The 15,545-nt window shown below is 42.7% G+C and overlaps 1 protein-coding gene across 4 annotated transcripts in view; it reads left to right on the top strand.

The window, feature by feature from the left end:
- KIAA0319 (KIAA0319 ortholog) overlaps positions 1-15,545 on the top strand; it is a 61,303-nt gene that overhangs the window by 27,410 nt on the left and 18,348 nt on the right. For all 4 annotated transcript variants that reach the window (XM_077269987.1, XM_077269986.1, XM_077269989.1 and 1 more), the window contains 4 exons: positions 348-576; positions 1,907-2,030; positions 5,904-6,036; positions 8,412-8,560. In XM_077269987.1, coding sequence (XP_077126102.1) covers positions 348-576; positions 1,907-2,030; positions 5,904-6,036; positions 8,412-8,560 — 635 coding nt within the window. The remainder of the gene's footprint in view (positions 1-347; positions 577-1,906; positions 2,031-5,903; positions 6,037-8,411; positions 8,561-15,545) is intronic.

Genomic DNA, 15,545 nt, shown 5'->3' with positions numbered 1-15,545 from the left:
TTACTAGCATGGTGTACCTAATAAAGTGGCCGGTGAGTGTATATATATATATATATATATATATATATATATATATATATATATATAGTAATATGGAATCCTTGGATACAGAGATACACTATAGGCCCACAGTATTCTACTTCTTTTTCTTTTCCTAAGTAATGAGAGCATGAAACTGTATGGAAAAAATAACATCGCCTCTGCAGACTGAAGAAGTGATCAGGCATATTTCTAAAATTGTACTTTAAAGATAATGTTAATTTCAATGTTCTGGGTGGGACATTGGTTTATCCTTGGGAGTATTCTTGTTTCCTTTTTAGTTTTAGATTTATTTCTTCCACTTTCAGGTTAACTGTAGCTGATTCGGATGGAGCCACAAATTCTACTGAAGCCAATGTCATTGTGAAGAAGGTTGTGGACCACCCACCTATTGCCTACGCTGGACTTAATCAGCTCATAACCCTTCCTCAAAATCACATCTCTTTAAATGGAAATCTGAGCAGCGATGACCACCAGATCATCAGCTATGAGTGGTCCCTAAGCCCCAGTAGTACAGGAAAGGTGATGGCCATGAAGGTAAATGTGATGGGCTTGTCAGGTTGATTGAACAGTTTAAACAGAGACTTACAAAAAATGTGAAAGGGAACCTATAAGCAAAATAATTTGGTTAACAAACTATATACAGGATACTATGGGGCTCATAAATACCTTGCTTGGCACAGATTCCAGTTTTAGTAGGAATATATTCAAGGTAGAAACCAACTGAGCCCCACTCTCACTGGTCATCTTGGTGGAGCTGTAGCTCTGCGTAGTCGTGGTCTCCTTCCTGTAAACGCACCCACATTGCCTGGATTGACATCCTGCTCAAAGACATCTTGACTAGTCAGCGCTGCAGCACCACCAAGATGGCTGGTGAGAGTGGCACACACCAGTTTCATGCTTTCAATATATCTATCCTACTTATGATTGCAATAAGGGGACCTCTGCAAATGTATTTACCAACCCTACAGCATTTGGCCTGTGTACAGTAAATAGCCACAGCTTTGCTGACAACTAACCTTTAAATACTACGTATATTGCAAATGGGTTTCATTAAAAATGTTTCTTAATGTTTGCATATACAGCTTCTGTGCAGACCTTTACATCTTCATGGGATAGCACAAGATAAAGATTTATGACTTTATTGTCCAGTAATTGAAATTCAGCTTAGAGAAGAAAGAGACTTATTTGATGCGTTTCGAACAAACAAATGTTCTTAATCATAGCCTCATATTCTATGTTCAAGAACATTTGTTAATTTGAGATGAATTTCTTGTGGTCTAAGCAGGACTTCAATTTGTGGACAATAAAGCCATAAATCTTTTATTTTCAGAAAAGTGCTGGACCTCCTTTTCTTGTGCGACAAGCAGTATGGAATGCCGTATCTTGTCCATGCACTTACTCCAAGAAGTGAGCTGTTTTCTCTCCCTGATTACATTAATAAGTATTCATGGTTACAAACTAAGGACACAGTCTCTGTGTAGTTGTGTAGTTTGGTCTTAGGTCATAGGTTAGTGGAAGACAGTAAAGATGGAATAGAGTTACACACTTCTGGCATGTATCGTATATATAGCTTTATTTGTAGTCTGAAAACATGGAGATATCATGTGCTGGATACATAAAACGTCGGTGTTTAGTTTAAAAGAAAAAGTGGTTGCAAAATTATACAACAAAAAAAATCAAGAATTTGATAGTTTAAATGTAACATGTATCCATTGTATATGGCGTCAAATAGAAGACATACAAACATTTTCTAATTTAGTAAGATATTGTACATTACTATAAGCAAATATATGAAATGCTATTCCGTTAGACAGTTCGTACCGAGTTTTGTCGCTCCATGATTTGTACCTTTTGTATTATAAAGGGTGTGCACTCTCCCTATCTTCAAGCTACAGCGATGCAGGCTGGAGAATATAACTTTGAGTTGACAGTCACCGATTCATCCAACCAACAGTCTACTGCTCAAGTTACTGTGATTGTGCATCCTGGTAGGTGTACTAACAAAGTAAACCCTGTACAATATGTAAATAAATACTATATATATATATATATATATATATATATATATATATATTGTGGTGTAGTGACCCCTGTTACAGGTAGGGGGCGCTGTATGGGCTTCCCAGAGTGCGCATGGAGGCCTATTGAAGCCATAACAATGCATGGCAATCGCAGATATAACTGTGGTGATGAGTCAAAGTCCGGCATTATTGTGAATGGCCGGTATGTGTGTCGCAGAGGAAGACACTCTGCACTGTCAGCCTGAAGTAAGGATGTTCTGGGACCTGTAGTCCTACAAGTAAATTGTGTTGTTTAACTAGGGAGGTTGGCAGGGCTAGTTCTGAGAGATGGGCTGGTCAAACTAGCCACACACACTCCCATCTAGGGGAGTGGTTACAACCATATAATGTGACTGAGGTCTGGTCACATGGTCTCTGAGTGTGGACTTGAATGGTCTGTGCTGGAAGGCCCTGGAGAGCCTTTGTGTTGGGAGTGTTGTCTCCCTGAAGAGCACATGGTGGGGCTTTGGACCTGGCACATGCCAGTGTGTGGAACGGTCTTATAACCGTGGGTAATACTGACCGGGGTCAGTGAGAACGTCTGTAGGATACCTCTGAGGAAGAGAGGTATCCGAGAACCTGTGCGGCACCAACAGGTAACGGAAAGGGATACGTGTTATACTGACCTGGGTCAAAGAGAGAGAAAGAGAGAGACATTGTGTATGGGACACCTCTGAGGACAAGAGGCATCCAGGAACCTGTGAAGGTCGTCAACAACCTGCTCAAAAATATAAAGGGAACACGAAAATCCCACATCCGAGATATCACTGAATGAAATATTACAGTTGTAAATCTTTATTCATTACATAGTGGAATGTGTTGAGAACAATAAAACCTAAAAATGATCAACGTAAATCACAACTAATATCTCTGGATTTGGAATGATGCTCAAAATCAAAGTGGAAAATGAAGTTACAGGCTGATCCAACTTCAGTGGAAATGCCTCAAGACAAGGAAATGATGCTCAGTAGTGTGTGTGGCCTCCATGTGCCTGTATGACCTCCCTACAACGCCTGGGCATGCTCCTGATGAGGCGGTGGATGGTCTCCTGAGGGATCTCCTCCCAGACCTGGACTAAAGCATCCGCCAACTCCTGGACAGTCTGTGGTGCAACGTGACGTTGGTGGATGGTGTGAGACATGATGTCCCAGATGTGTTCAATCGGATTGAGGTCTGGGGAACGGGCGGGCCAATCCATAGCTTCAATGCCTTCATCTTGCAGGAACTGCTGACACACTCCAGCCACATGAGGTCTGGCATTGTCCTGCATTAGGAGGAACCCAGGGCCAACCGCATCAGCATATGGTCTCACAAGGGGTGTGTAGCATCTTTGGAAAATCTAATTAAATCAGCTAAGATATTAGGAAGAGAATTGTGGACTTTCACAAGTCTGGCTCATCCTTGGGTACAATTTCAAGATTCCTGAAGGTGCCTTATTAATCTGTACAAATAATTATATGCAAATACAAACAAGATGGGAATGTCCATCCATCATATCGCTCAGGAAGGAGACGAGTTCTGTGTTCCAGAGATGAACGAATGTGCATATCAACCCAAGGACAAAAGCAAAAGACCTTGTGAAGATGATGGCAGAAACTGGAAAGATTGTGTCAATATCCACAGTGAAATGAGTACTGTATCAACATAGGCTGAAAGGCCACTCTGCCAGGAAAAAGCTATTACTCCAAAAGAAATATAAAAAAGCCAGATTAATGTTGGCAAATGCACACAGGAACCAAGACATTTATTTTAGGAGACATGTCTTGTGGTCTAATCAAGCTAAAATTGAACTTTTTGGGCATAAAGACCATCGTTGGAGGAAAAAGGGAGAAGCTTGGAAGCCTATGAACACCATCCCAACTGTGAAACACGGGGGTGGTAGCATCATGTTGAGGGGTTGTTTTGCTGCAGGAGGGACTGGTGCACTTCACAAAATAGATGGCAGAGAAGAAGATTATGTGGCAATAATGAAGCAACATCTCAAGACATCAGCTAGAAAGTAAAAGCTTTGGCGGAAATGGGTCTTCCAAATGGACAATGACCCGAAGCATACTGCCAAAATGGTAACAAGGTGGCTTAAGGGTAACAAAGTCAATGTTTTGTAGTGGCCATCACAAAGCCCTGATCTCAGTCCTATTGAAAATTTATGGGCAAAGCTGAAAAGGTAGGTGCGAGCTAGGCGACCTACAAACCCGGATCAGTTACACCAGTTTTGTCAGGAGGAATGGGACCAAATTCTGACCAACTATTGTGAGAAGCTTGTGGAAGGATATCCCAAACGTTTGACCCAAGTTATTCAGTTTAAGGGCAATGGTACCAAATACTAATGAAATGTATGTAAAGTTTTAATTTTGCAGTAAATAATAAAAATGCCATAAAACTCTCTCTCTCTCATTATTCTGGCATTTGGCAGATATTAATAGTTATGGTAATCCTAATTGACCTCCTAACACGGGAAAGGTTTATTCTTTATTATATATATATATATATATATATATATATATATATATATATATATATATATATATGCAAAAGTTTCAAATTCTCTCGATTTATTCAGTATAGCTTATGTGCCCCATTGCCCCATGCAGAGAAAAACACGCATTTCCATGTCTTGGCATGTTATTAAAGGGAACCTGTCACCCCGTTTTTTCCGTATGAGATAAAAATACCGTTAAATAGTGCCTGAACTGTGCATTACAATAGTGTATTTTGTGGACCCTGATTCCCCACCTATGCTGCCGAAATACGTTACCAAAGTCGCCGTTTTCGCCTGTCAATCAGGCTGGGCTGGTCAAATGGGTGTGGTGACATCGCTGTTCCTTCCCCCAGATCTTGCTTATTTTTCCGTTGGTGGCGTAGTGGTTTGCGCATGCCCAAGGCCCGAATCCACTTCATAGGTGTGGAAAAAGAGCGCGATCTGCGCTATTCCCCTGGTGATCGGTGGGGGCGGCCATCTTCCTGTGGCCGCGCTTGCGCAGATGGAGCGCTCTGCTGCCCGCGGCTTCAGGAAAATGGCCGCCGGCAGCAGAGTGCTCCATCTGCGCACGCGCGGCCACAGGAAGATGGCCGCCCCCACCGATCACCAGGGGAATAGCGCAGATCGCGCTCTTTTTCCACACCTATGAAGTGGATTCGGGCCTTGGGCATGCGCAAACCACTACGCCACCAACGGAAAAATAAGCAAGATCTGGGGGAAGGAACAGCGATGTCACCACACCCATTTGACCAGCCCAGCCTGATTGACAGGCGAAAACGGCGACTTTGGTAACGTATTTCGGCAGCATAGGTGGGGAATCAGGGTCCACAAAATACACTATTGTAATGCACAGTACAGGCCCTATTTAACGGTATTTTTATCTCATACGGAAAAAAACGGGGTGACAGGTTCCCTTTAATGGCTGTCTATGGAATGGAGTGTTCGGACATGCAAAATGCACTTGGATTCGCAAATCCCTTTGCAACTGCCATCCAATGGTGTCCCAGATAGGCTCAATGAGTGACAAGTCCATAGATGCTGCAGGCGATGGTAGTATGTAAAAGAAAGGACATACCTATAGCAGATAGGGAAAAGGGCAGTTTTATGCTACAATTACTCTAATTAGCATTTATTTTGCTTTCTGTATATTTTCACTTTTTTATATAATTTCTTTAAAAAACACATACATACAACAACAAAAAAATCAAAGACCATGTCTATGCAGTTACTAACCTTCCATGGTTTCACATTTCCTGTGTACTATCTCAGCAGTATAGTGATGATGGAGCAGAATTCTATTCCTTTTACTTTTTTGCCCATAGAGAATAACAGTCCACCAGTTGCAGAGACAGGTCCTGATAAAGAAATCATTTTCCCAGTGGACTCTACCACATTAGATGGCAGTAAAAGTAGAGATGACCATGGCATTGTCTCATATAAATGGGAAAACATAAGGTATGTGCCCAAATCTGTTTGTCTATGATTTCTAAGAAACTGGATGTGGTATATTTTGGAAACTTTAAAAACTCATATAAGCTGAAAGATATTTAACAAATTTATATGATTAAATAATAATTTTGGGCTTTTATATATATTTCATATATATTTTTGTAGCCTGGAATAATGCGCTAATGCCTTATAACAAACGACAAATATTATTATGGCTACATTCAGGACTAGCCCTATGTGTATGTGGGCCCTTTAGTCAGTCACTACTATGTTAACTTGTATTGTCATTTCTTTTTGAGCCCAGCAGGCCTTGGCAGTTTTCGCAATTTTTTACTGGACATTCTCTTTAGAGTGAAGCCATTTGATGAACAGCTATTTTATGAAACCTAGTCGGTTGAATGATTATAGAAACCAAAGAAGTAATATTTTTTAGGGTCATAGCCTTTTGTACTTTTGGCATAAGTAAGAATGTGCTGATGTAAGGAGATAGATTTGCTGCCCACATTTCCCTCTTGAAGAAATAAGTTTATTCTTTTAAAATGTTATGGGATGCAATGTGAACTGTGATGTACAATGTAATTTGTGATGTGCATTAAAGGTATTGGTGATATTGATAATGTGTGTATTTTGACCATAGGCTCAGTTAGAGTTAATGTTTGGGACCAGCCCAGAGTGGGAGGGGTGGGGGTTGCAGGGAAACTGACAATTTTTTGTCAGAGATAAAGCCTGGAGTGCATAGAAAGAGGGCAGTAGGTCACATGTGAGCAATGCCACATTCTTGGTGTCCCTAAGTGAGAGGAGACCGAAGTAAAGGGATAGCGAGATCCAGAAAAGAAGTGACTGTGAGACAGAGTGATCATTTGGAGCCAGATTCTGGGAGAGGACACATAGCCACAAGGCCTAGAGTTTATAACTCTTAAAGGTAATGGGCCTAAACAGGACTGAGTATATGAAATTAGTAAGGTGAAGGTGTCCCGGGCAGGAGTTCCAGAGCGTCAGCATTACCAGCCATACTGGCACCCTCCTAAAGGGAAAAGAAGCTGCACCGATAGGCAAGTAAAGGATTTGTCATGCAGCTGCAATGCAGGTTTGTGTGCGCTCCACCTGTTGGCAGCAGAGAAGAGTAGGGAATGCACACTCCCAGGGCAGGCCTGCACTGCAGCAGCCAAGGCTACCACCAGGTGGCAGCAAAAACGTCCAAAGCCGGGTCAGCAACAAGCAGTCATACGAAGTACCAGAGGTCTCAGCAAGCACGTGATCCGAAACAAGCCAATAGGTCAAAACCAGACGGGCGCACGGTAGCGGGGGGGAAAACGGAAGGGTAATCAGAGACAAGCCAGGGGATCAGAAAACGGAGCACGCTAAATAGTACAAAAACGGAGAACAGAAACTCAGGTCAGGGAACAAGCCAGGTCATACACGCAACAGCGGGCATGAGTACAGAGAAACACGATTACTAACAGAGTAACCTAGGTAAGCTGCTCTAGCCGAAGGACCGGAACTATCACTGACGTAGGACCTAGGTCATATGACAGCTAAATAGCCGCCCTGACACCAGAGAGAGGCAGATACAATTAACCCCTGTCTGACCAGGACGGGATAAAGACAAAACCCCATCCTGGATCGTGACAGGATTCTTGCTAAGCAGGATGGTACTGTCAATCTAGGTTGTGGTGAAGTAGAGAGAAACAGTGGAAACAGAGGACCAGTAGAAAGGGTAAAGAGGAGAGCTGAAGATAGAGAACAATAGAGAAAAGAAGGAAGGATACTGTGTGGAAAATGCTTTGAGTGTAAAGGAAATGCTCATAAGACTGCGCACCCGCTATCTCTTGTATATGTTTTCCTAACAAGTTCCCATTCAGTAAAAAGTTTGTTTTTGAGTGTCGGTCTACCTCATTGAACTGTCCAACACCAGGCCCTGGCCGACCAGCAACATTGTTGACATGTGGCCTGCACGAGCCTAGCGTCCTCATAGCACAGTCCACACACCCAGTCAGGACCCCCACTTTCATGTAGCATGCCAGGGTGTAAAGCACAAGTACCTCGCCCACGGCTAACACCCCGTGCCATGTTACACTGCCATCTCTTTTTATTGCTATATAAAATACAATAGAAGACTACTCTATAGTTTTTTTTTCTTAGTTTTTTTTTAGAATGGGAGCCTATTGGTTTGGTTTTCCAGTGTATGCCTATATAGTGGCATATATCACAGCCTATCATCTGTGCTATATTGCAGGAATTGCTCTCAAAATCTAGCTTCAACTGAAGGCTAAAGCACAGTAGTAACTCAGCCTAGTTTGTACCACTCACCTCCTCTTCACCCTTCATGATATTGGTAGACATTCACAAATGTGTTTTACATCTTAGCTATATTTTTTCAGCGGACCATCTGTAGTGACCATTCAGGAGAGTGATAAACCGGTGGCCATTGTCTCTAACCTTCAGATCGGTACATACCACTTTCGTTTGACTGTCGAAGACGATCAAGGGTTGGAGAGCTCGGCTGTCCTGACTTTAACTGTTAAAGAAGGTATAGGATTTTTTTTATGTTACTGGGAATACTGCTGACTGTTGTAGTGACTTTAATTTAAGAGATGTATCATTACTAAATTTAATATCTGCTACTATTTTGCTTCTCTGAATTAAAGAGTAACTGTTTTTTTCCCCCTTAAATGAAAAGTACACATGAAAAAATAAACTTTGTAATATGTCTTATTAGAGACATCTGTTTCTTATTCTTAGGGTTCTTTCACATTGCGTTCTGGGTCCCCATCGGGGGATATGTCTGAAATCGAATAGAATGTAATGGTGACGACAGAGTGAATGTGCGCTAATTTTCGGGAGTGTACTTCTACAGGAGGCAGACGCTCAGACGTAGTCTACTACAATCAGTGGGAAAAGCACCCTTTAAATTCTCCATTTACTGCTATAATATTTCTACAGTGAATATAAATTTCCCCATTCCTGAAATAGGAGGTGTAGGCAAATAACCTCAGCACTAAAATGATGATAAAGGACGAAGATCTTGAATATTTTCTATTTTCTCCCATCGCCTGCACAGGGCCGCATCCACCTGACACCCTGCTCCTCTGCAATGCAAATGTCCTCGATAAAGTCCCATTATTGGTCGACACTTTGGACTTTTCCTTGCTGGATCAAAATAAGATATTCACTTATTGCATCAAGATCTTCGTTCAATATCATCATTTTGGTGCTGAAGTCAGAACGGCAGTCCTTTTCTTGAGCGTATACACTTCAGGAGCAGTAGTTCCGGTCTTTCCTACTGAAATAGGAGATGACAGTTGCTACTCATTATGTTCTATGGAACTTGCAGCAGAATATACAGTGGGTACGGAAAGTATTCAGACCCCTTTAAATTATCCACTCTTTGTTTCATTGCAGCCATTTGGTAAATTCAAAAAAGTTCATTTTTTTCTCATTAATGTACACTCTGCACCCCATCTTGACTGAAAAAAACACAGAAATGTAGAAATTTTTGCAAATTTATTAAAAAAGAAATACTGAAAATCACATGGTCAGAAGTATTCAGACCCTTTGCTCAGTATTGAGTAGAAGCACCCTTTTTGAGCTAGTACAGGCATGAGTCTTTTTGGGACTGATGCAACAAGTTGTTCACACCTGGATTTGGGTATCCTCTGCCATTCTTCCTTGCAGATCCTCTCCAGTTCCGTCAGGTTGGGTGGTGAACGTTGGTGGACAGCCATTTTCAGGTCTGTCCAGAGATGCTCAATTGGGTTTAGGTTAGGGCTCTGGCTAGGAAAGTCAAGAATGGTCACAGAATTGTTCTGAAGCCACTCCTTTGTTATTTTAGCTGAGTGCTTAGGGTCATTGTCTTGTTGGAAGGTGAACCTTCGACCAAGTCTGAGGTCCAGAGCACTCTGGAAGAGGTTTTCATCCAGGATATCTCTGTACTTGGCTGCATTCATGTTTCCTTCATTGCCAACCAGTCGTCCTGTACCTGCAGCTGAAAAACACCCCCATAGCATGATGCTGCCACCACGTTTCAATGTTAGGATTGTATTGGGCAGGTGATGAGCAGTGCCTGGTTTTCTCCACACATACCTCTTAGAATCATCACCAAAAAGGTCTATCTTCTTCTCATCAGACCAGAGAATCTTATTTCTCATAGTATGGGAGTCCTTCATGTGTTTTTTAGCAAACTCTGTGCAGGCTTTCATATGTCTTGCTCTGAGGAGAACATTTAAAAAAACTGACCGTCACATCCAAACATAGACTAATGTGAACAGGTGCTGAAAGTCTAAGAAGAGTCTAAGAAGAGGTTTCACAAGTACCCATTCAGATGGAGACGTTTATTCTCAGCGAGGAAAGGAAAGCGTAGGACCTGATATACGAGATATGCCCTAAAGTGGCTACCAGGTACACATAAAATTTGCCATTTTTATGCTCTAAACGCTCTCATTTTTCATATTTCTAGTGAAGTAATGCAGTTCAGTTTTCATGTTTCATGTTTGCATGTTTCAGCGCTGCAGTGTGCTGCCTTATTTACTTGCTCTGAGGAGAGGCTTCCATCGGGCCACTCTGCCATAAAGGCCCGACTGGTGGAGGACTGCAGTGATAGTTGACTTGGAACTTCCTCCCATCTCCCTACTGCATCTCTGGAGCTCAGCCACAGTGATCTTGGGGTTCTTCTTTACCTCTCTCACCAAGGCTCTTCTCCCATGATTGCTCAGTTTGGCCGGACGGTCAGGTCTAGGAAGACTTCTGGTGGTCCCAAACTTCTTCCATTTAATTATTATGACGGCCACTGTGATCTTGAGTACTGCAGAAGTTCTGTTGTAAACTTGGCGAGATCTGTGCCTTGCCACAATTCTGCCTCTGAGCTCCTTGGCCAGTTCCTTTGACCTCATGATTCTCATTTGGTCTGACATGCACTGTGAGCTGTGAGGTCTTATATAGACAGGTGTGTGCCTTTCCAAATCAAGTCCTATTAGTTTAACTAAACACAGCTGGACTCCAATGAAAGAGTAGAACCATCTCAAGGAGGATCACAAGGAAATGGACAGCATGTGACTTAAATATGAGTGTCTGAGCAAAAGGTCTGAATACGTAAGACCATGTGATATTTCAGTTTTTATTTTTTAATAAATATGCAAACATTTCTACATTTCTATTTTGTTTTTCAGTCAGATGGGGTGCAGAGTGTACATTAATGTGAACAAATGAACTTTTTTGAATTTACCAAATGGCTGCAATGAAACAAAGAGTGAAAAATTTAAAGAGGTCTGAATATTTTCCATACCCACTGTATGTGTCTGACTCCTCCCAGCTCCTCTATCCATAGAAATTTAAAACCACTGACTACCATCTCCGATCTCAATAATGTGAAAATTTATGATCACAGAACACAGATTTTAGTCATGAGTTGAGAATTTTGAGTATGAAAGATCAGTCCAGGAGGAGAAAGAAGCAGATTTCTTACAAAGTTTCTTATTTTCATGTGTACTAATGATTTAGAAATTGAAATGACGGTTACTCTTTTAGTGAAGATTAACAGGATAGGTGCCAAATTGTCTAATACACTGGAGTATTAATTGGTTCATAAAGAGTGTATATGTTATATACAGTGCCTTGCGAAAGTATTCGGCTCCCTGGATCTTTTCAACCTTTTCCCACATATCATGCTTCAAGCATAAAGATACCAAATGTAAATTTTTGGTGTAGAATTCACACAATTGTGAAGTTGAACGAAGTTAATTGGTTATTTATAATTTTTGTGGAAATTCAAAAACTGAAAGTGGGGCGTGCAATATTATTCGGCCCCTTTAACTTAATACTTTGTTGCGCCACCTTTTGCTGCGATTACAGCTGCAAGTCGCTTGGGGTATGTCTCTATCAGTTTTGTACATCGAGAGACTGAAATTCTTGCCCATTCTTCCTTGGCAAACAGCTCGAGCTCTTTAAGGTTTGATGGAGATCGTTTGTGAACAGCAGTTTTCAGCTCTTTCCACAGATTCTCGATTGGATTGCGGTCTGGACGTTGACTTGGCCATTCTAAGGGTACCGTCACACTCTGCAACTTTCCAACGATCACAACCAGCGATACGACCTGGCCGTGATCGTTGGAAAGTCGTTGTATGGTCGCTGGAGAGCTGTCACACAGACAGCTCTCCAGCGACCAACGATGCCGAAGTCCCCGGGTAACCAGGGTAAACATCGGGTTACTAAGCGCAGGGCCGCGCTTAGTAACCCGATGTTTACCCTGGTTACCATTGTAAATGTAAAAAAAACCCCACATACTCACATTCCGGTGCCCGGTGTCCGCTTCCCTGCACTCCTCCTGCATCATGTGTAAGCGCGGCCGTAAAGCAGAGCGGTGACGTCACCGCTGTGCTCTGATGTATGGCCGGCCGGCGCTGACACAGGATGCAGGAGGAGTGCAGGGAAGCGGACGCCTGGGGACGTGACAGGAACAGGAATGTAAGTATGTAGTGGGTTTTTTTTTTACATTTACAATGGTAACCAGGGTAAACATCGGGTTACTAAGCGCGGCCCTGCACTTAGTAACCCGATATTTACCCTGGTTACCAGTGAAGACATCACTGCATCGGAGTCACACACGCCGATGCAGCGATGTCAGCGGGTGATCCAGCGACAAAATAAAGTTTCAAACGATCTGCTACGACGTACGATTCTCAGCGGGGTCCCTGATCGCAGTAGCGTGTCAGACACAGCGAGATCGTAACTATATCGCTGGAACGTCACGGATCGTGCCGTCGTAGCGACCAAAGTGCCACTGTGAGACGGTACCCTAACACCTGGATATGTTTATTTGTGAACCATTCCATTGTAGGTTTTGCTTTATGTTTGGGATCATTGTCTTGTTGGAAGACAAATCTCCGTCCCAGTCTCAGGTCTTTTGCAGACTCCAACAGGTTTTCTTCAAGAATGGTCCTGTATTTGGCTCCATCCATCTTCCCATCAATTTTAACTATCTTCCCTGTCCCTGCTGAAGAAAAGCAGGCCCAAACCATGATGCTGCCACCACGTTTGACAGTGGGGATGATGTGTTCAGGGTGATGAGCTGTGTTACCTTTACGCCAAACATATCGTTTGGCATTGTTGCCAAAAAGTTCGATTTTGGTTTCATTTGACCTGAGCACCTTCTTCCACATGTTTGGTATGTCTCCCAGGTGGCTTGTTGCAAACTTTAAACAACACTTTTTATGGATATCTTTGAGAAATGGCTCTCTTTTTGCCACTCTTCCATAAAGGCCAGATTTGTGCAGTGTACGACTGATTATTGTCCTATGGACAGACTGCCCCACCTCAGCTGTAGATCTCTGCAGTTCATCCAGAGTGATCATGGGCCTCTTGGCTGCATCTCTGATCAGTCTTCTCCTTGTTTGAGATGAAAGTTTAGAGGGACGGCCGGGTCTTGGTAGATTTGCAGTGGTATGATACTCCTTCCATTTCAATATGGTCGCTTGCACAGTGCTCCTTGAAATGTTTAAAGTTTTGTAAATCATTTTGTATCCCAATCCGGCTTTAAACTTCACCACAACAGTATCACGGACCTGCCTGTTGTGTTCCTTGGTCTTCATGATGCTCTCTGTGCTTCAAACAGAACCCTGAGACTATCACAGAGCAGGTGCATTTATACAGAGACTTGATTACACACAGGTGGATTATATTTATCATCATTAGGCATTTAGGACAACATTGGATCATTCAGAGATCCACAATGAACTTCTGGAGTGAGTTTGCTGCACTGAAAGTAAAGGGGCCGAATAATATTGCACGCCCCACTTTTCAGTTTTTGAATCTCCACAAAAATTTAAAATAACCAATAAATTTAGTTCAACTTCACAATTGTGTTCCACTTGTTGTTGATTCTTCACCAAAAATTGACATTTGGTATCTTTATGTTTGAAGCATGATATGTGGGAAAAGGTTGAAAAGTTCCAGAGAGCAGAATACTTTTGCAAGGCACTGTATAGTGTAGATTATAGGAATGGTCAGAAAAAACTACATGCTATCTACTATTGATCATATACAGTACATTGGGATTTCATTAGTATATGGTGTATAGTAGACATGCTTATTGATTTCCAGCCCATCTGTCAAGACATTTTGGCTTTATTTTTCATGTCAAATTTAACATGCACTTATGAATTTAATGAATTATTTATACACTGAACCGAGCATATAGCTTTTTATCTAATTAGCCCAGAAATAATTCATGCTGTTTCGGTAAAGTTGTACAGTAAAAGCTGTAGAGTCATACAACATTTAGGTGCTGGTAAATTATATATCATTCTTCAGTGCACACATACAGTATATATGATAAATCTATGGCAAAGTGCATTTATGTCAAGATTGTCCGTTAAACACTAAAATGGGTGTATTTGGGCCCTGACAGTTTTACAACATAACAGAATTGCATAAGTATATATATATTTGCTGTCATCTGCATGTATTACGGTTCCATGCAACATCTAATAAAAGTGGAGGTGGGAATCTATGACTCCAATGTATACAGACTCAATATAATTTTATAAGTTTTAAAATATTGTAAAAAGAAAAACACCAGCACTCACAGACTGAATGATATCCTTAGCAGCTGGGATCAAGACAGCCAGGTGCCGAGGCTGTCATGGGGTGAAAACAATAGTACTCAAAAAGAACTGATGCCATGCTTAAGGATATGCCACTAATAGGAGGGCGTGTGTGCAAAGTAAAAAGAGAGATAAAATCCCCCACTGGCGCTCCTAGTGTGTGCCCAGAATGAATCTGCCCTGTCAATGCTGTGCAGTGTGGAGAGTAAATATACAATATATACAAACATACACGGCACTGTGTGGTGTCTTGCACCAATAGCTCTGGTCTGACTCACCAGACTTCCGTGGCGTGGTAGGTGCGAGGAGCTTTAGATGCGTAGGTCGCCTGTCAGGTATACTTGGCGGCGATCCTGGTGAGCAGGTGATGGGCAAAGAAGTGGGCTGGCAGCAACCACAGCCTGGCAAGGTTGCGGTGAGTCGGTGTGGAGTCCAGGAACGCCCAGGCTGGTGGCATCCCTGGATACAAGCGGGAAAGATGGTCGATGAAAGCGCCTAGTGTGTGACGTCACAGAGGCTACAGGCCAGCGCTGGGACCAAGAAGGTTACCGACACGTTTCGAAGGAGCTCAGTCCTTCTTCATCCAGAGACGCCACCGGCCTGGGAGTTCCCGGACTCCACGCCGACTCACCGCAACCTTGCCAGGCTGCGGTTGCTGCCAGCCCACGTCTTCGCCCATCACCTGCTCATCAGGATCGCCGCCAAGTATACCTGACAGGCGACCTACGCATCTAAAGCTTCTCGCACCTACCACACCACGGAAGTCTGGTGAGTCAGACCAGAGCTATTGGTGCAAGACACCACACAGTGCCGTGTAAGTTTGTATATGTAGCGCCCCCACTGTCGTAGGGCCGAGGGGTACCCGGTACCGGGCCTCTGAGTCTCTGTTCTGGGGTTGTCACGGTGGCTAGACCCGGT

This window comes from Ranitomeya variabilis, chromosome 6, assembly GCF_051348905.1.
Source record: "Ranitomeya variabilis isolate aRanVar5 chromosome 6, aRanVar5.hap1, whole genome shotgun sequence".
Classification (NCBI taxonomy): domain Eukaryota; kingdom Metazoa; phylum Chordata; class Amphibia; order Anura; family Dendrobatidae; genus Ranitomeya; species Ranitomeya variabilis.
Note: the sequence above shows the minus strand (reverse complement) of the source record. Positions and strands in the feature narration are given on the sequence as shown.